This window comes from Euprymna scolopes, chromosome 13, assembly GCF_053919585.1.
Source record: "Euprymna scolopes isolate OS-2025 chromosome 13, ASM5391958v1, whole genome shotgun sequence".
NCBI lineage: Eukaryota > Metazoa > Mollusca > Cephalopoda > Sepiida > Sepiolidae > Euprymna > Euprymna scolopes.
In genome coordinates this window covers 50251185-50273898 of record NC_136494.1, presented here as the reverse complement: position 1 = coordinate 50273898, position 22714 = coordinate 50251185, and the positions used below count along the sequence as shown (strand labels likewise).

The window sequence follows — 22714 nt, the reverse complement described above, 5'->3', positions numbered from 1 at the left end:
TGACACTCAATGTTCAATTTACAATTAATTACTTTCTGAGAAGTTGATGTAGTAAAGTTACGATGTTTCTAAAACGTATCATTGATGAATGAACTAATGATTCATATGTTATGTACCGTAAAGCGTAATTTTGTCATTTTTGGATTGTTTTAACCCTTTTTACATCCCCCAAAGATCTCTAAATACCCTAAATACAAATGGATAAGATAACAGGGTGGTTATTTCAGTCTTCCAACTGTAAAAAGCCATACAGGAGTGTTTATAGGAGCCCGATGAGATATAATACCTGCATTTTGGGAATTATCCGTGATTTTCGTTCATTTTTGGCTAATTTTTGGGTAAATTTGACCCATTTTGGACCCTTAAGATACCTTGAAAAGCCCTATATAGGTGGGATAGCCAGTGAGAATGTTAGATTTAATGATATAGAGCCATTTATGGTCAAAAATTGCACCCTGTGTGGCTTGGGAGGTGCATTTTGGAAAATCCATGATTTCCGACCATTTTTGGCTAATTTTGGGGTAATTTTGACCCATTTTGGACTCTGAGATACCCTAAAAAGCCCTATACTTGTGGGATAGCCAATGGGAATGTTAGATTTAATGATACAAATGCATTTATAGTCAAAAAATGCACCCTGTGGCTTTCAATAAATGATTAAGTGTGTTTGGGGACGAAATTTGGGCCATTTTCACGCGTTGACGCGGTCAAATCACGTTTGGGGCCAGTGACCCTCCAATTTTGACCCGTTTTGAAAAAAATCACTTGTTCCCATCTATTTACATATAAATGAAGGTAATAAGCCACTTTTGGCATTTCTTTGAAAAATTTTGTTTCTATATTTTATAAGAAATAATGAAAAACTTGGTAGAGTTGAATTAGATGTATTTAAGAGAGAGGACCAAACCAAATCAGAGACATAGTTTAGACATTTTTAGCAGACTTTAGCTCCTCCTTCGATAACATGAATTTATCCATAAAGAAATTCATTCTTGCTGTAGCTGTGCCATTTTAAATAAGTGTTTAGAGTTTGAAAAAACAGTGCTTGTGCCTCTATGTTAATATGCTAGTTTTAATAGTATTTTCAAGTTAAATTTAATTTTTATGAAATTTTTGTTTATTAAATGTTTAGGTGAAAGTACAGAATAGTTACAATACAACCTTCTTTCCCATATTAAGAATGGCTTGCTAAATAACAAAGTTATTTTAGCACAATAACATAGATGCACAAATAACGAAAAACCTTTTAAAGGAGTTTCCTTATTTACTCATATTAATCTTTGTGGTTTATCTGATTTTAAAACTATAATTTTAAAAGAAAAATACTGCTTAAAAACAATTACTCTCTAAAAATAAAAGAAATAAAAATTTGACACTAATTTTTTGCAAAGTATTTTTTTAACAAGTAAAAAAACTTGAGAATTTATGTGGTTATGTTTTGTAAAGAATGTGTAGAATAAAATTGTATGGGCTATTTTTTTTTTTTTTTAAATATAAAACTGGAGTATTACCATATTTTAACAAAAATTACAAATAGAATTTGATGTGAAATATTAGGTTGGTGCAAAAATAATGTTTTTGACATTCGTTTGAACGTCAAAAAAATGACGTTATTTTTGCACCAACCTAATAGAAAAACAAATTAAAAAATAAAACAAATATGCTTAAATTCACTGCAGACACTTGAAATATAATAATATATGTTTTAAACAAGTCTTTTTCGTTTTTCCTTTCGAAATAATCGTAATGTTTTCAAATTAAATAATAAACAAACATTAATTTTCAATATCAATAACGAGCGTGTTTTGCAATGGCGAAATCTAAAATGTTCCCACCCCAAAAACGTTCCTGAAATGAAAAGCGAACTTTGGTCGTTATTATTTAAAAAACATAATTTTGCCTTTACAGTCAATATTTTATTAATTCATTATCCTCACTCATTTTATTGAAAAATGTAGTTTAAAATTTTCTAAATAATGATTCCATTTTCTTAACAGTACAGATTGTTTTGATGACGGGACATTCTTAACAATTCACCGAAAAACTTTTAATCGCTTCAATTTTTCAACATTTAAAGGCCTTTCCTCCAGCAAAGATAACGATTTTGAAAAAAATATTTTGTGTAGGTCTTTTCTATGTCAAACCCCAACTATCATCACCATTGCCTCACCAGGGTTCCAAAATGCCCTAATGTGCAGCTGTTCTGAATAGAACAACTCACCAGAAGGAACTATCACTGAAAGCTCCATTTTCACTGCAGAAGTTTGTGCTATCGACCTTGCTCTCAACATCCTAACAAAAGACAAACGCAAGACATAATTTTTTTCAGATTCGCTCTCTGTTCTATCATCATTGAATAATATAAAGCTCGAAAACCCACTAATCACCAAACTACTAAACAGATTAAACTCAATGACTGCCCACAAAGAGGTAATCATGTGCTGGATTCCAAGTCATATTGGGGTGAAAGGTAATGAAAGAGCATACTTAGAAGCCAAATCAGCTTTAAACCGAAAAACTGAAACCATCAATATTACTTACACAGACTAACAATACAATACCAATGCAAAACGGCAACAATGCTGGAATAATAACGCAAACAACAAGCTCTTCCAGATTAAACCCACCTTAAGAGAATGGAGACCATCCTCACAAAAACCAAGAAAAGAATAAGTGGTTATAGCCAGAATACACATTAGCTACACAAACCTTACTCACTCCTACATACTCAGGCAAGAGCAACCACCACAATGCCTAACATGTCAGAAGACTTGCACAATAAAACATATCTTTGTGGAATGTAGAGCCTATGCTACTGTGAGAAAATGCCACCTAAACTCCAACGATATGAAAGACATTTTTAAAAACACCTGCACAGACAACATTCTCTTATTTCTGAGAGAGATCAAAATATACCAAAAAATATAACATCAAACCCTTTCAAAAAAACTTTCAATTGAAACAGATAATTTTGTCCGCATTAAAAAAAAAAATAAACAAAGAAACACTTTGAAACATGAATCAAATCAAGATGATCTTCAGCATTAAATGACCCAACAAAGGTCGATATGCTGATTAAATAAACCAACCTAATTCAAAAAAGTGATAGTTCAGAGTAATTGAGATGATTAATTTACATTATTTATTTTTAAATACATATTTTGTATGCCAAACTAAATTTTTATTTTTATTATACCAAAAAACATTTAAGGCAAAAAAACAAACAATTCTACCTTTTTTTTTTTGATAGTTCAATTAACAATCAAACTATCACACTTCAAAGTTTGTTGAAAATTAAAATTGCTATCTTGTATGGTATGGATTAGTGCAGAAGTCAATTTTTACAGTGTCTAACTAAAAATGCAGGTTTCAAACAAATTCCTCACAAGTGTAATGTGGTAAATGTAAATCAATCATAATGGAAGCAAACAAGCCCAAACATTGTACGCCTTCAAATATAATTAGATAAAAATGACATGGTAGCAAAATTCTGATTGTTTATAGAAAGTTTCTTTCAACAACTAATACATACAATCTTCAACAGAGTAGAGATCAAGTTAGATTTTTCTTTTAATATAATATGGAATCTAGGTTTAGGCACAAAAGATTTAAATCATGTAAAAACAGATGCAAACATAATTTAATAAGGTGAAAATATTATAAATCGATAAAATTTTCAGCTGGGATTTTGTGAAAGACAACAACCTATATTATACTATACTGACATACATAACATATTTTGTATATCTGGTTTCTAATTTTTTTTTTAAGGTTATAAAAATCTGACACCACTTCCTAACCAGCCGATGCCGTCTAATTTACCTCTGATGAATCAGCTGCCACCACCACCACCGCCAGCAGCAGCCAGCCAATCAATGCCTGGTGACTGGAACTGGAACATGGGTAACTGGAATGTACCTCCACATCAAGCTGGTCGTCCTCCACCTCCTCCACCTCCTGCATGGAACATGCAGCATCATCCCATCTCAGAACATCAAGTAAGTCATTTATTTATATTGACTGATATTATTGTTAACATTAAAATAGAACTTCAATATTAATTTTTTTATAAAAATATTTACTTGTAGGAAACTTTACAAATGAAATTTAACAAAATGAGTGGATTTTTCTTACTATCGCACTCATCGTAGTTTACTAAAAAAAATTCAATCAATAATATCAACAAAAGAGGAATAAAAAAAAATAGATATTTTAGAGTCTGGGATCATTTTCCTGTATAAATTAAATTTAAAATGAGCACCCATTTCTAGGCCAGTTAGCTATAATATGAATATATGAAACCATTTTTTTTCTTTTTTAATGAAGGCAGGTATTAGGTTTAACTAAGCTTATTATTTTATGGGGAGGTTCTATAATAAGATAAAGTGTGGAAATAGTATATAATAGTTTAAGGTACATTTTATTTTTAACAATAAAATAATTTGAAGCAATATTTAATGTTCTTATTCCAAATAAGCACCCATAGATGTAAAGCAACCATGATGTAAGCGATTTTGGCTAAAAACTAAGAAAGCTGAAGCAGTTCCAACTTTTACTGAGTGAAAACAACTGATATAAATACTTTTTACTTTTTCATTACTATTTAAAGATGAACCTTGTGTTTTTACATGCAACTATTTTGTGTCCATGGATGTTTGTCTAAGCTTTTGCAAGGATGAAGGTCTTCTACAATTTTTTTTTTTTTTTTTCAGAAAACTAGTTTTTGTTTTCTGAATGCTTTCTCTGGTCATGTTGTAACCCCTTCTCTGCTATACACACAACTTTGAGCACTGGCAAAAAGATACACATATCAACTCAGAGTGTACTTGTTTTCCAAACTGGCCAATAAGCAAAGCTTGTTAACGCACCCCCTACCATTGTATAGTCTCTACCTTACCTTTTTTTTTTTTTTACATAGGAATCACCACTTATCAAGGCCAAGAGGTCATTCGAGGATAAGGGTTAAAGCGTGTACAGTAGTCAATTGGACAATATAGTAATCGTTAGTAAGGGAAATTTAGTAAATTTGTTAACTTATATGGAACGGCTCATCAAAAACTTGTTTACGTTAGACTTGAAGACAACCATATTGTAGTCAGCTGGAAAGCAGGAAAACAGAAGACAATTCCATAGACATGCAGTTCTAAGAAAGAAGCTTTGTTCATAGAATCTACGTTTAGGTTTAGGCACAGATAAAGAGTGATATAAAGAGTTATTGATAGTGTTTTCAGCTAGACTTACCTCCCTTATTCCTTTCATTAACCTAAAGGAGAAAGAAAAATGCTAAAAAACATTTTCACACAAAATAATCCAAAACTTCCTATCATTAACCTTAAAAAAAACTCTTCTGTGTCAAGAAAAAGAAATAACACACTTTGTGTTAAATAACCTGAGAATGTAGAGTAAAATAAAACAAAACTTTTTGATATAAATCCCCAAAAGAAACAAAGTTAAACAATATACCTAAACACCAAGAAAAGAATCAATCCTATTCATTAAATAAATTCTTAAGATTATTTGAATCACTTTTATCAGCTGCAATGTAATCTTTGACCTTTTTCAGGTGTATCTTGTAAAACTCAACAATCTGTATGGAATTTGGAACAGAACTGTTAATTTAATCTACGAGTTGCAGTGATATTATGAATACAATTACAAATTATTTTGCTTATGGAACAAGAGCTACACTTGTGCATAAACAAAGTTCTTATCTCTACCAAACCATTGTGCAAATAACATCAAAGATGAGAAAAGTAGTATAATACAAATAATACAAATTATCAATCTCCAGCTCCAATTTTGGGCATTTATAAAACAAAAACGGTATTATGATTGTACAATTTATCTAGGCATTATCATCACTTTCTGTTAGCCAAACAAGTATTTTTTTCATGTGCATTTATTTTTTCCATTTTTCATAATTTCATGATCAAAAAAGGATCCCACCCTTCTAAAAAAAAAAAAAAATCTAAAATAATAAAAATCATTTCACTTATATCCAAGACTGCAAAGGAAAATCTAACCCCACCCCCAATTTTTCCTGACCCAAAATCGAACAATAAATTGATTACATTTCTTGAGTTACTGCTAACCAGTCAGAAAGTAGGTGGCCATTTTACATTAAATTTATATAGGAAAATTATCTCCAGTCTAAATTATTAAAAATTTTTTTTTTTTTCCTTCTTTGCAGATATTTTTTTCAGACTAATAGCAAATAAAAAGTAGAATCTCATTTTTATATTTTGATAAATTGCAAGGGGTGTGAAAATAAAAATTTTCCAAAATTGGTTTGTAAATATCTATATATCATGATCAAATGTGTGATCATTAGGGCTAGGACAACAGCATATTCTTTTCATTGTTTTGACTCTGGAGTGTGTGTATCCATTGATATATTATATGCTTTTATATAGAGTGATGTGGTTCCCAGTTGATTAACTGTGTCAGATATATACTTGAGAGTCAAAACAATGAAAAGAATATTGTTGTCATAGCCTTAGTGATCATAAATTTCCAAAAATGATAACTTATGGTGAACTGCACAATGGTACTTGCAACATTGGAAGATTTCTACTAAAGTATAAGTACAAATTGAAAGAAAAGGTAAAATTTGTTGTATTGTAGAATTTAAGATCAAGTTGATTGACAATATGATATTTTAGTGCTTGGTCAGTAAAATTCAATTTTAAAAAAATGCATTTTAGGTAAAAACAATATTACATACTTATGTGTCATGTCGAAATTAGTAAAAATTTAAAAAATGATCCAATAGATGATCTGCTAGAATTAGTTTTCACAAAAAAAAAATTGTTGATCCACCATTTTTTATTTGGAAATGGTGCATTTTAATGTTTTTTGTCAAAATCATATGCAATTACTTTCCCTGGATTTCTACCTTTTATGTCATGAGAGCTCAAACCCTAGCAACTCTTCAACATTAACGGAATATGATAAACTTCTATAAATTTTATTTTTTCTTATAATTGTTTTTCTACTCTATCAGTTTTTTGAGAATTTCAATTTACGTACTTGCATATCAAGTCGAAATTAGTAAAATTTCGACATGACACTATTTTATAGAATTGTGAAAATTGTAGCTTACAACACCAAAATCTTTTGCAAGTGGCATCTTTTTCCTCAATCACCATTTTTTCATACATGTACACATATTTTACTGATGAATGTTTACTGATTAAGCATGAGCGAAATACTGCCTCCTTTCCTTTTAAGTATAGCCCCTTTTACATTCATTAACTCTCACTACTTCATGTAGCTTATATCAATCTTCTCTATAAAACATTCTACACCTATTGCACCTTCTTCTCTTGGTTTTCCTGTACAGAGAGAGCACAGCTTTTGTTTCTTTAAGGTGAGGTTCTTTGTATAACAAGGTGAAGACTCCGATCTCTCCCGGTCAAAGGTCATATACTGGTCAAACGGAACCAATATAATCCAGTGAAGACCGTTGTGTTTACTGGTACATAAGTGTAGTCCTAGGTTGTTCTGATTTCGGAACACCTAAGAAAGTTTGATAGCGTAGTGTTGGTCACTTTTACGGGTTGATGTGCAATTCCTGTATTCCTTGCTCCAATAATAGTCCGCAGAAAAACAAAATTGAAATAAAAAGAATACAAGAGAAAAAAAAAAACAAAAAACAAAGTGAACAAGTTAAAGTCTTCATGGAATACATGTGCTGCGAACCACGGTTCGCAGGCACTGGGTTGACCGACCTTCTCTTCCTGCTTGCTGTCTCCTGAAAGAAATTAACTCCAATGGGTAGCATTCGTTTGTGATTTAAACAAAAATTCCATACACAACAAATGACTCCAGTTGTAAGTCTTTGAGTTTTCTTTTATAAAGATTGATTATTAAAGAAATTCTGGATACAATAGTGTTATTTTACAGTTATGAAAAGGAAAAAAAAAACAATATCTGCAATTTCTTTTTTGTAACAGCATGACCTGCTTAGACAGTAATTCAAACAAAACATTTTTTGACAACCGATTGTCTCCACGTCCTTCTCTATCTGGCAGTCAGTGAGCAGAGTGGTGTAGCATTAGTGGAGGGGTGTATAGACACAACTGTCAACTTCAAACCGGATTCTACTGCCAAAACACTCCTCACACTTTAAAGGGAGGTGACGGTGTGGGTTTGAGACATCTGGGTTTTTCATTCAGCCAATCTATCTTCATAACATCAAAATTGGATTTGTCCTGATTGACCAAATTGGCAAAATCACTTGTACATATCAAGTAAGTAATTTTCCAACATAAATTTAATTTTTCCACACAAGTCTCTCACAAAGGCGAAACCCTGAAATCTTGAATCCGGGATCATAAAGGCAAAATGAACACGCATTTGTGTATGTCAACGAAAGGCTTTTTCGGTGAGGGTTCTCACGTTAGTTAGATTCCAGCAGAAGTTTTCGCATACTTCCTAGATGATATGACCAGAAGTGTAAAGCGTTCAAATTTAGTGATGTCAATCAAAAAGATGACTTGCAGAAATGGCGTTGCTTTTAAACCTCCTACAAAGGTCGTTTTTAATGTGGGGGGGGGTAGCTCCACCTAAAAAGAGGGCACTCTGGCAGTATCCAGATAAATAGTAATTGTCTCACTGAAGGGTTTTACCTACATTGATCAACGACCAATTACAGAACGGATATTACCTGGGCGAAGGCCAAGAGTAGATGGTTGCGTTCGATTAGTTTTGTTTCATTTATATGAAAAAGACAAACAAACACTCAAAACGGGGGATTTTTTTAAAACTTGATCAAAAAAAATATACAGACAATGTCCGTAAGAATCTCTGTCAGTGGGCCTCTGCTCATAGAAAAGTGTTTTCAGCTGGTAGATTACTCTTCTCATATCTTGCCAAGGAAGGCGCCGCCAGATGGCAAATAGTGCGGCTGCACTCGGTCAATTTAAAAAAAAAATGAGCCCCATTTTAATGAGTAATATCCATTGCTACTCTTGCAACGTTTAACATTTAAAACATTCTCTAACCAGTGCATATGTGACGGATCAATTGACTGATGCTCTTCACATTCTCTGACTATGGTTTAGAAATCCCAGGCTTAATCTGTTTTGTAAAGTAGAGTATCTGTCTCACACCAGGGTGACCGATTTGTCGGTGAACAATTTTATCTGATTAAACCTAACTGAGCTCATGGATGCAGTGCAGGTAGGTTTCACAGGCTCAGTGTACCTCTTAATTGCATCAAGCCACTTCTGAAGTACTCTCCTCAATTCATCTGCTTTGTTTTGATTAGATGTGACCAAGAATACATCCATTGATAGTAATGACATCAGATGCTCGCTGCTTGATGAATGCCATGGAAACACGAAGCCAATCACCCATGTGAAGATGCCCAACCAACTTCCCACATAATGAAAATATATTTTAATGTGTGATAACACAAGACATGTCTTGGATTTTGTTCCTTCTTCTACAATACAGAGCGTTAGACCTACGAACCAACATTTGTGCACCATACTGTAGGCTTTTTACTGAGAAGGTTAAAGCTGTAGAGATGCTCCTGCACAACACTCGTCTACATACACATTATCAATATAGGCAGATGTTGCCCACTGTATGCGCTTGTCCTTTGTCAAAAATGCATGAGGGACAGTGCTACATTAAGTCCAAACCCAACATGGGACAGGCAATACTTCCATTCCTTGATTAGGACAATTTGATAGTGTCACAGTGATTGATGCATTTGTACTTGAAGGTATGACTTACAAAAGTCTAACATTAATACATCTGGTCCTGCTTGCCGCCATTCTCTCAACTTTTCTGCGCATATATTTGCATGGGCTATAACTGGGTCCATGTGCTCATTTAACTCCCAATAGTCAAGCACTGGTCTTACCTTTTCTTTGTACTGCTGGATGACTGCTATTAGTGGGATGGGTAAGTAACTACCCACCTATTATCAATCTAGGCTTGTAGCTTTTTGCAGGAATGTTATACTCCGGTGCTCTGTTACGGCAGCTGATCACTGGACCACTTCCACAACACCATCCAGGATTTGGTGCATTAGTCAAACTCTGTGCGAAAGTCAGGCTGTTCGAGCTCTATTGTCACACCCAGTGCAAAAGCCGCCCCAGCAAAATGAACCTTGCCTACTTCGTCGATATGCACTCCACCAAATTTCTTGATGACGTCTATCCCCAGAAGGAAGTTGAATCCCAATGGCTTGTTACTTACCACCAGTACGTCGGTCTTTGGTCACTGTTATGCTGCCAACATCATGGCTTAGAAAGCATTTCCTGTCTGGCGTCAGAATCGCAGTACTTTTCTATACTATGGGTTGACATAACAACCCACTCACAATGGATGAGAAGCATTCAGAATCCACCTATGCTATCTAAACTAGCCCATCGATTTTTACTTTTATGATGGGGAGCATTTCTTTTAGTTTATGTAAGAAAGTAGTGTTGTCATTCCTTGCTTTGTTTCCCAGATACCTCGATGTGACGTGTCATTGTTTCTGGCACCAATAAGTGTCTGTCTGGGAAGACTCTTCTTACTTTGCCCCCGGGTTGCTGGCAGTCTCTGGCAAAGTGATTGGGACCTCCACACTTGAAGTACTGCACTGTGATTGTGTCCTGCTGGTCAGGGGTTGAAGGTGGGTCTACAGTCACACGAAAAAGAACTTTGTATCTTCCAGCTGCCACAGCAATAAGCTCAACCACCTCTACCTTTTATGTCATGAGAGCTCAAACCCTAGCAAGAATCTGTTCTAGGGTCATGTCCTCCATCCTTGAGAAATCATGCAATTGTTGTCTAACTGTAGCGAGAAAGTCCTAATAGGAAAGCACAACTGAGCCATTGATCAAAGGAGTTTCATTGATTAAATAGATCACTCAAGTATTTGTCCACAATTTCCCTGGGCTGCTAACAATGAAAGACAAACTTGTATAATACAACAAAAGGGTCTGGCGCAAAAGCCATAAAGAGGGCTTGATTTTAAATTCTTCCCCTGGTCACATGTATACAAACACAGCCTCACTTCTCAGCCTGATTGGTAAAACAAGCTTGATATTGTCAACGCCACATTTCGCACACCAACTTTACCTGTTTCAACGATTTGAACACTGTATGACCTGGTGAGACACCATGAAATTCGGGAATCAGCCTAATATTAAATGCTTTGCCTGCCATTTGCATTTGGTTATTTGTTTGGCAAAATAGGTTTTTTCTGTAAGGTTTTGAAAAATTATAGTTTTGTAGATTATAACTTGCAGCAGTGGAATTCTTTGGATGTATGCGACCCCCCCCCTCCGATGACCTTTTTTCCATAAGCATACATATATTTTACTGATAAGCAAGGGCAAAATACTGTGTTTGGTCTTTTTTATGCTCATTAACTCTTGCTATTTCTCGTGGTTTATCTCCTCCTTCTCTATAAAACATGGCATACATATTGCATCTTCTTCTGGTTTCTCCACACCGGTAGCAGAGAGAGCACACCATTTGTTTCTTTGAGGTGATATTTGTAGCATTACTACTACAAACACACAAGTGCATAATAGTATTTTCACCTGAAATGCATTTATTTCAAAATGGATTATACTACACAAGCATCGATTTTATTTTTTTCCAATGGTGTACAATTAACCTTTCAGCTTATACTAATGAACCTGGAGTTTTCGTTTTCAAAGTTTTTTTTTTTCTTTTTTTACTTGTCTTTAACATATAAATAATAATTCTTTCTCTTTTTGGTTGTGTCAATGACCAATGAATGATTAAAATAGCATTACATTTATAATTACTAGATGTACCTGCTCAGTGTTGCTCACGCTTCCATTTTTGTTTTTTTAAAGTAAAATATTAATTATTGTGATTATTATTTGATCATTAAATGAACCAAATTATTTTATTTACCTCCTCTCTTGAAGGTTAAATATATCAAACCAAATTTTTATAAAGCTATAACTAATTTTGTTAGATAATATTTTTTTAATATATTAGTTACAAAATTATAAAATTGGATATAAATAACTTTCAATACATGTGGATTTTCTAAGAATTTTAAAACCCAGTTTAATGACTTTCAAAAGCTTAAATTATTAGAAATTCCTGTTGCATTTTGAAGGATCATAAAGTAATTCATTCTATTTTAACTATTGACAAAAATTAATTTACTAAGAAACAAATGCATTTTGTAATTTAATTAAATAAAATTTTTAAGATTGTTTTGTTTGATACTATTGCATTTTTGATTTTAATAGATATTCAATTGATAGTGAGTTATGTGTAATTATTAAGTTACGTTGATGTGAGAAATACACATACAGCCACATTGTTATACATCATCAGAGCAAAGGATTGAGAATCAACATGAAGACAGTTTCTTATCTGCAATGTTTGTCTCAACCTCTTTTTCAGGGTGCTGGCATGTTTCCCTGTGCTGTCAATCACGGAGATGTATGTGAAAACTCCATTGAATGCTCCCAGTGCAAACTATAGGTTCACAAAAGTAGTGGTCTTAATAGGAGACTGCTAGTTATCCTGGATTATGTTTTATCTTAGATGTCTTGATTTTATCCACCCAAATGATGGTTGACTTGTGTCACATGCAGATCTAGATAAGATGGCATCTCAATTGATGTTGAAACTACCTTCTGCTTTTTGGGTGACATGTTGAACATGCTATCACTACTCATTTTTGGGTTGCTTGGCAACAGTTTCCTAAACTGTTGCCAAAAAATACATCTAGGCAAATTTTTTTTTTTTTTTTGGTATTCAGGGCAAAGTCTTTCCGCACCATGTTCGCCCCACCATTTTGTATGGCAGTGAGAGATGGGCCCCAGTTGTTTTTTAATCTGCAATGTTTTCAACATAATGATTGTCCCATGATCTGGTGGATGTATGGCATCAAACTGGAGGAAAAGTTTCCTTTGATTGTACTTCATCAGAAACTTTGGATTTGGAATGCCTTATACGCTTAGCATCTCAGGTGGTTTGTCTAGATACAGTATGCCATCTCTTGTATCAACTCCATAAAATGCCTGAATAGTCCAGGAACTAAGGAGCATGTTAGACCAAGGATGATCTGGCTTAAGTGCATAAGAAGTGTATTTAACCTGACTAATATCAATCATTTGGATTAGTCGGCATGGAGAGCAGGTGTGAAACATAGTATTGTCCATGTGTCCAGGACACTCGCATCCAAAACATAATCATTATCATGTCATTTTATTAATATAGAGAATTGATGAATATTGAAAATGTGTATGATATTCCATTTTAGGAAGACCAGTCTTATGATTATGGGAATAATTTCCATCAAAACTTTGACTACAACCATGGCAATGATCAATTTAGGTATCAACAGGTGAGTTCAGATAACTTTTCATAAATACATTGGACAAAAACATTTGGGGACATTGTGTCTAATATCTGTCAGTACAAGCATTATTGAAATATGATTCTAATTTGTTTTGGATGAGGCGAGGGGGGGCATTGGAAAACAACTCAAGAATAGGGAAATTGTTTTCATAAAAGGTGAAAGGGATTAAATTTGACAACTAGTGTGGAATATTAGGTTATAATAAAAGGGACAGAAAATAAGTAAAGTTTATAGATTGGGGAGAGTAGCAGCATAATTATAATTTTTTTTTTTTACTATTACGTATATATCATATCATATTATGAGCAATCTATCAGTATATATAGTATATATACAGTATGCATTAAAGTCAAATTTATTGTTTAATCTCATTGATAGAATCAGTTATAGTTTTGTTGGAGTTTTTTTTTTTTTTAAGCTCTAACCTGGTATTTTACCTCGCGGTACATACAGCGTCTCACCTTCCCAAATGGTCACTCATCTGGCACTCGCCAGACTCAACATTGCTTAACTTTGGTGATCTGGCGAGAACCAGTGTGTCAACATGATTGTGCCGTAGAACTATCTTTCCAATTTCCTATTCAAAAATAATAAAGGCTCCCTTATCAAAGTCCATCCATTCTGATTGGCTGAGCTCTGAAAATTCTCATATTCCGAAATGCAATTCTTCCCTTCTTTTCTTCAAACAGTTACTAAAATTAAAACATGGCATCATTACCACACATTATTACACCCGCTGTCAAGTTAATTTACTACTTAGTTCATTACAGTTGTGTGTGTGTGATACATATCACTCTATTACTTGACTTTCATCTGTCAGACTGCTGTTTGCTATTTAATAAACACTCTGTGAAAAAGTTAATTTCCCCCCCCTCCTTCTCTCTCTATATATATTTACCTTGCATGTGTTTGTGTCCATGTGTTCCAACATTTATAATTTCTTTGACAATTATTTTCTTTATTAATTACTTTATACCTTATTGTTTTTTGGGGAGAGTTTTCGCTATTTACATTAATGTGACATAGGTTACATGTGAACATCATTATTTTGATTTTGTCTTCTTTTTTTTTTTCATTAAAGCAAACACAGCAACATGTGGCTGGATACAGCTAGTGCAAAGTATTTACAAAGCAATGTATTAACATACCTGGATGAATTTGAAGGCATTTCCTAACTAAAGAAATTCTACCTTTGCGTCATTTCATACTGAAATAACTTCAGTTTAGTTAATTTAATTATGATGAAAATATTACTTTATTCTATCTAATTAAATGATTATATCACCGATTAGCTGTGGAAATAATTCTTTATCATGACATCATCAAGTCAGCCTATATTTTTCTCTGAATTATTTCAGAAATTTGCAAAAATAAATATTTCTCCTCTGGAATACTTAAAGAGAACTTCTATCCATAAAATTACATATTAAGTTTTCACATATGTAAATCTTGCACTGCGTGTAATCACAAAATATCTTGTTCAAAAGTTTGACATTAAGATTTAAAATATTTTTTGTTCTTTATTTGCTGTTGTTGGCGATTTATTTTGTTGATTATATTTCTGTGAATTCATTTTTTACCCTCTACCCATATTTTTTTTTTAATTCGTAATACCTGGCAATCCACACTGCAGCAAATCTTGGATACTGAACATTAAATTTGTATTATGTTTTAATAAAGTGACTTAAAGGCATTGATAAGAATCTATAATTTTAATCCATCAAACCTAGCATTGCAACATGTATAATTTCGTTTCACTTTTATAGCATCATAATTGTAACATAGTTGTGCTATCAAATAAATAACATTTATTGTTTAAAAATTGAAGTATTTTATATAGTTGATTCAAAAGTAAAAGATTAGAACATCATGATTTTGATTTAATATTTTAAATTGTTGAGATAAAGTAAGATTTAATCTTTTAAAATATTTTAATAAAAAGTTGGGAGATTTTTTAATGGCATAAAGATTTTGTATTCAATGTAGTTCATCTGAAATGATGTTCGAATATAACAAAGTGATCGAAATTGATGATATTCAAAAATTTATTTTTCCAACAAATTGCCGTTTTGATCTTGAAGGATAAAATATACTCACTTCAAATCTTTCCACAGTATAATTAAATTGGCCAATATATTTCATACAATATAAAAAAAACATTTCATAAAATATGGGAGGGGAGATTATCATCAAAAGTATCCTGAATTGATAATTCAGCACCAGACTTTACTAAGTAGATATTAATAAGTCCCTTGTACCCATTCCCCTCCTCCCTGTTTTTTTTTTTTGTTTTTTGTTTTTTTTTTAATGGAGAGTAGATAATACAGTGAATGTGTTATCGGCAGCTCCAGTAACTCTCGCTTCTCCTTTTTTGTCCCTCAGTCCTCATTCAAATGAGTGATTTTTCTGACAAAGGGTGAAGAAAAAGCTGCTTTAAAGGTCGGTAGTACTTGGTGAACGGTAGTCTTGAGATGTCGGAAATTTTTCTGTCTCTATGTCTATCCTTGTGGCCATGTCACTAGTAAGGGTGTGGAGGTAAACGTTTTGTCTGGGCTGACGTTATCCGCCTGATAGTTAGGGACTCGAACCTTGGATTAACCACTAAGGAGGCTGTCCTATCAGCTGGTGCAAAGTACTGGGACTGCTGTATTGCCATTTGGTGAATGGATTCTGGACCATGTAGTAGTCTCTGGTGGGGCCTCTCAATGCCATACTAGTGGGTAATTGTTACGGCTTTACCTTTTCATGTGTTACAAAAAAAAAAAATTTCCTGTCTTTAACTCGAATAAACTTAGAACCCCATCTTCCAACTTAGACCCCTACTACCAGGTCTCCTGCTTCAACATCAAGGGTCTACGTTCCAACCTTCCAGAGGTTGAAACCCAATTACAGGAGACGACAGCGGACATATTCTTTCTAAGCGAAACTGGAATAGGGCCGAATACTTCCGTAGATGAGTTCATGATTAACGGATACTCTAACAACAGCAAAATCTGACCCCCAAGATCGCCATGGGTATGGAATATGTGCCTACATTAAAGATGGCTTCCCATGTGGCAGGGATATCTCTAGAAAAGATCCTAATTTACCCTATATGTGCTTCCAGGTTGCACTTGCTTACACCACTGCATTTATATTTGCCCTCTATCGGCCCCATAACAGCGGAGTTACTATCTTTAAGAGTATATCTGAGAAAATTGACCACATCCCTCGGCTAACATCCACATCTGTGGTGACTTCAACGTCCATAACTTGGAATGGCTGACCCATTCAAATAAGACAGACGATGAGGGGAGGTTTTGTCAAAGATTTTTCCATTGCTTATGATCTTACTCAGATTGTTCGCGAACCCACCCATGTGCCCGATACTACTGGTCAATATGCAAGCCTCCTAGATCTTTTTCTTTCAACTTCCCCTGAGCTATGTTCATGTTCCGTTCATTCTCCTCTAGGATCCTCCAACCACTCAGTCGTATCAGTTAAGATAAAAATGAAATGTAATAAGTCCCCAGACGTACCCCTCCACCGTACTGTATACCGATACTCTGTGGCTGACTGGGATAGCTTCCGTACATTCATATCTGATCTACCTCTGCATTCCATATTTAAAAAGGAGGTATCCTCTATAGTATCAGAGCTGACCGAATGGTTAATTGTAGGCATAGACTGATTCATACCATCTAAAAAAATTCCAACAAAAACCTAACAGCCAGCCATGGTTCTACCCAGAATGTGTTGCTGCTATCGCGCACAGAAATCACTTTTTCCATAGCTACCAACGTAATAGATGTACTAAAGCTGCTTTCAAGAACACCAGCAACCACTGTAAAAGAGTAATAAAAAATGCAAGAGAGCTATATGCCCAGTCTGTTAAATCCAAAGTAGCTGATCAGCGGCTTGGTTCCCACCAGTTTTGGCAAATAACAAATAGGATCCTGAACAGAAGTGTGCGTTCTATCCCAACCATTATCAATGGACCTGAGGTCATCTCGTCAGCGTCAGACAAGGCCAAACTATTTGCAAAGAACTTTGCAGCTAATTCTACCCTATGCGACGAAGGCCATCAACTTCTCATATTTCCTCCTATAACACAAAACACGCTAGGTAACATACAAATATCTATGCGTGAGGTCGCCAAGCTAATCAAGAACATTGATTCCAGTAAAGCAACTGGCCCTGATGGCATCCCAATTATAGTGTTAAAAAAGCTTCAACCAGAACTTGCTCCCATACTTACAAAACTGTTTAAGCATTGCCTTAAGGAGAAGTGCTTTCCGACTCCCTGGAAAACCTCATCAGTATGCCCTGTATTTAAGAATTCAGGTGATAAGTCATCTCCCTCTCAGTACAGACCAATAAGTCTCCTGTGTGTTATGAGTAAGTTGCTGGAATCCATATTAAATAGAGAAATAGTCAACCACCTCAGAAGAAATAACCTTCTTAATGGCACACAATATGGTTTCCGTTCTGCAAGATCTACCGCAGATGTGCTAACGGTTATATCTCACAGGATTAGTGAATCTCTTGACAAAGGCTTCCTTTCTAGGGCAATTGCTCTTGACATATCAAAGGCCTTCGACAACGTATGGCATAAGGGCCTACTTCACAAGATTTCCTGCTACGGTATAACTGGAAATGTTTTCTCAATCATTAAATCATTTCTCTCCGATAGGCTCATAAGAGTAGTGGTCGATGGACAAAAATCAGAGGCCTGCAGTGTTAATGCTGGAGTCCCTCAAGGGTCAATCCTGGACCCAACTCTCTTCCTGATTTACATCAATGATCTCCCTAAACACATACTTAAATCATTCGTTGACATCTATGCTGATGACACGACCATCTACAGCAACACATCAAAGGCTGTAAATGACAAAGTTCTCTCTGATTCTCTCTCCTCTGATCTCGAGCGCGTGTTTCAGTGGGGGAAGACGTGGCTGGTTACCTTTAATGCATCTGAAACCAAACTCCTATCTTTACATCATCAACGCTCTGATCCCCATCTGGCATCAATTGAAATGGATGGCTCTCGTCTAGGAGAAGCCCCATGTTTTGATAAGCTTCTGGGTTTGTCCTTTACTCCTGATCTGAAATGGAACACGTACATCAAGTCTGTTGCCAAGGTCACTGGAAAGATGGTGGGATCCTTCTACCGCTCCAGAAGATATCTCACCACTGATGCAATTCTCTATCTATATAAAAGCCAAGTACATCCAATGATGGAATACTGCTGCCATATCTGGGCAGGAGCTGCTAAAAACAGCCTATCCTGCCTTGACAGAGTACAAAATAGACTTCGTGGCTTAGTGGGGGATGCCCTTTTCTCTACCCTGTAACTTCTCTCCCATAGAAGAGACGTTGCGAGCCTATCCTTGTTTTATCGCTATTTCCATGGCAGGTGCTCGTCTAAACTCCAATCTCTGGTCCCCTCCCTCTCGCCAATCTTTCATGAAAAACACCCGTCTAGCTGAATCCACTGTGAAAAATTTTCCCCACTCTTTATCTGTGCCTAAATCAAAACATAGATTCCATGAATAAAGCTTCTTTCTTAGAACTGCACGCCTATGGAACTCTGTTCCGTCTGCCTGCTTCCCATCTGACTACAACCTGGATGTTTTCAAGTCCAACGTAAACAAATTCCTAATGAACCGCCCCCTTAAGTGAACACGTCATTAAATCTCCACACTAACGTACTGTACTTGCAATAACCCTTATCCCTGAGTGGCTTCCGGGCCTTGATAAGTGGTGACCACCATGTAAAAAAAAAAAAAAAAAAGTTTAAAACTTGATGAGAATAATAATAAAATAAACGATAACTTAGCTTGTGTAAGCATGTTGGGCAGTGGAGGATTTGACTGAACTCTCAGGTCTTTAAGTGAGTTATCTTTAACAGTATAATCATTATTGGTTAACTACCTCATATGATCTTACTCAGAATCACTGTGCATCAACCATTGTGGTTTGTGATGGCGTAATGCAAGTCAGAGAAAAGCTGACTCCACTCATCCAGTGCAAATGCTGTTGCCACGATACTATACTAGTATTTTCTCTCATCTCCAAAACTTCCTTAGCAACCTTTTAATGTTCTCTGTTTTTATGTTCAAAATTTTCTGGTCACATACTCAAAGAACTACACATTTTAAAATTAGTTGCCTTTCTTTCACTATGATTGGACACTTGGGTCATTAATGTGGTTATTTTCCCAGGCCCATTTCATTTCACTAATAGGATTAGTTGCTATAATAACTATATTTGATAAGCTTCTATCCTAACTTTTCCCCAACTCCTAATGATGATTTTCACTAACAACTTTGTTCTTGCACTCTGATATTTCCCAGTTATTTATGAAAGCCATTATTCCATATAAAGCAATTCGGTTTCAGATCTAAGGTTCAAGCTAAAATAAGAGTGAAACTTATCTACTCCTCTGATATTCGTGTGTTCAGTAAACACTAATCAAAAATACAGGATATTAAGCTTTGTTTCTTTTAAACGAATCTTGGTGTTTTTATTTTTTATTTTCTGAAAATTTGTTAATTTTGTTCATGAGAAAATATATGATTAGAATTTCACGCACTCATTTAATGTAAGTTCTTTAGTTCTCACACATTTAATTTAATTTATAGGATAATTTAATTTATAGGATTTAAGAATTTTAATATTTTTTTCTAATTGCACCTGCTATTAGAATTATATTTTAGTTTTTGGAATAATTTTATTATTTAAAATCTTTTTAATTACACAGAATGAAGACAGTTGGAGACACGAGTCCAATCAGAACAGAAATTTTCGCTCAAATCGTGGGAACAGGAGCCGATCTCCAGCCAAATCTCATATGACCACAAATCCAGTTGATGATACAGGAATTGGTTTGTCATAATTTACAATTTGTTTTTTTTGTAGTATCTATGCTTTAAATTTCATCAAAAATTTTGGGGGGATTATAAAAATTAAATATAAAAAAAATATTAAAATGTTGTTTCACTTATTGATTTAAGTAAATCTCAAATCATAGATTAACAAAATGATGAAAATCTTGATCCTTTATAAAAACTTGAAACAACTTTAGTTATAGATTATTATTTTGCATTTTTTTATAAACATCTCATTTTTACAGAATAAATAGGTATTTGTATTATTTGTAATGGCAACATAATAAAATATAAAAGCAGAATTGATCAGAAAAATTTTCAATCTGTTGCACATTAAGGCAGGTCGATTTGCAACTTTTTTTTCAGAAAATCAACATGGCACTGGTGATGATAGTTCGGATTTGATGTGATAAGAGCATATACCAAAAATTAGATTCCCATCTTGAACAGAAAATTGAGCATTTAATTTTAAAAATCGTGTAGAAAAATGCTGAGAAATCCTTCATTTTCATAGCATTTTTCACAACACTGACTTTGAAATTTCACTATTTTTATAAAAAATCCAATTAAAATTGATATATTTATATGAAATGAACTGAAAGAAAAATAAATACATGAATTATAATTTTAATTATGAATCACAACTAGCAAAATATCTAAACTTTTACTGCATTGATTAAACAAAAATTGTAAAAAAGCTAATTAGCAACTAAGTCTTTTAAATTTCACAATTCAAAAAGATATGTGGAGATGTATTGCACAATATAACAACTTGATATAAGTTACAGAACCATGTATTTTAATTTTTTATTAGAGGCAATAATATAAACTTATAATAGAACTAAATTGTTCTGTATAATTTCCTTTTGAGGAAAATGAAGGTCTAATTTGCTAGCACGATGACTTTGTAATAATGTGTCTATGTCTTTCTTCCTGCCCATATACAACTTTTTGAGAAAAATCAATCAAATTTGACCAGTGTGTGACTGCAAAATTGATAGCAGTAATCTTTTTCATTTTTTTTTCTGAGTTGTTCACTATTTCTGGAAAAAACAACACAAAAAAAAAACAATTATTTGAAAACACTTATTTTTTATATTTTTTTTATGTAATATGAATAAAACTAACTATTGTTTGGCTAAATTAAGAAAACTAATAAAATTTAATGGATAAATATTTATTTACCTAATGAACAAAATCGTTTGAATGCCCTCTTCTCTCACATCCAATTTATCCGAGTTTATCATCGATATTATATTTTCCAGAAGTAGTGCAAAAGCACTATATTTTGAACTGTTTAAAACAGTAATTTGGATTTCAGTTAACTGTTATGTTCTCTGAATCATATTAAAATATATTGTTGTTGGTTAAAAAAAAAATATTGTCCGTTTTAATCTGAAACCAACTAACTGCATACACTTGGGTGATAAATTTGACCAGAATGTTTAATTTATCATAGTGTTTCAGGATACAACTTTAGTCCATAAACACATTAATCTGGTGCCCTGCAGAGAGTAGAAGTCTCTCAATGGGGCTACTTGTTGGCCGTAGGTAGTGACCCGTAATACCTTTAGGACGGTCTAGAAGTGTAAGCCATTTTGAGTTTCAGAACAGTTTCAGATGGTTCGCTGTTACACACAAGTCCTGGGAGGTGACTTGCTTTTTAGTAGACAGTTACACAGAACAAAATATTCTTACCGTGTCGAAACCCGGGAAAAGAACATGTGAAATTGCTCCAGAAAAGGTTTAATATTTTTTTTTTTTTTTTTACATAGGCATCACCACTTATCAAGGCCAGGAGGACACTCAAGGATAAGGGTTAAAGAGTGTACAGTAGACATTGGACAATATAGTAATCATTAGTAATGAAAATTTGGTAAATTTGATAATTTATATAGAACTGCTCATCAAGAACTTATTTACGTTAGACTTGAACGCAACCATATTGTAGTCAGCCGGAAAGCAAGAAAACGGAAGACAATTCCACAGGCGTGCAGTTCTAAGAAAGAAGCTTTGTTCATGGAATCTACGTTTAGGTTTAGGCACAGATAAAGAGTGGGGGGAATTATTGATAGTGTGTACAGCTAGACGAGTGTTTCTTGTGAAAGTTTGGCGAGGGGGGACCATAGATTGAAGCTCAGTTGAACACCTTCCATGAAAATAACGATACATCAGAGACAAACTCGCAACATCTCTTCTGTGAGATAGAGGTTGCAAGGAAGAGAAAAGGACATCTCCTACGAGGCTACAAAGTCTATTTTGAATTCTATCAAGGCAGGACAAGTCCTTTCTAGCAGCTCCTGCCCAGATGTAGCAACAATATTCCATCCTTGGACGTACCTGGCTCTTATATAGATAGAGAATAGCATCAGCAGTGAGATATTTACCGGATCGATAGAAAGATCCCACCATTTTTCCAACGGTCTTGGCAACAGATCTGATGTACGTGTTCAATTTAAGATCAGGAGTAAAGGTCAAGCCCAGA

At 34.2% G+C, this 22714-nt stretch overlaps 1 protein-coding gene across 3 annotated transcripts in view; it reads left to right on the top strand.

Annotated features, from left to right (window-relative positions):
• Positions 1 to 22714, top strand: part of LOC145292015 (uncharacterized) — a 176427-nt gene that overhangs the window by 83850 nt on the left and 69863 nt on the right. For 2 of the 3 annotated variants that reach the window (XM_080138012.1, XM_080138011.1), the window contains exons 4-6: positions 3772 to 3998; positions 13262 to 13345; positions 20103 to 20226. In XM_080138012.1, the coding sequence (XP_079994138.1) occupies positions 3772 to 3998; positions 13262 to 13345; positions 20103 to 20226 (435 nt within the window). The remainder of the gene's footprint in view (positions 1 to 3771; positions 3999 to 13261; positions 13346 to 20102; positions 20227 to 22714) is intronic. The other variant, XM_080138013.1, reaches the window with a different exon arrangement.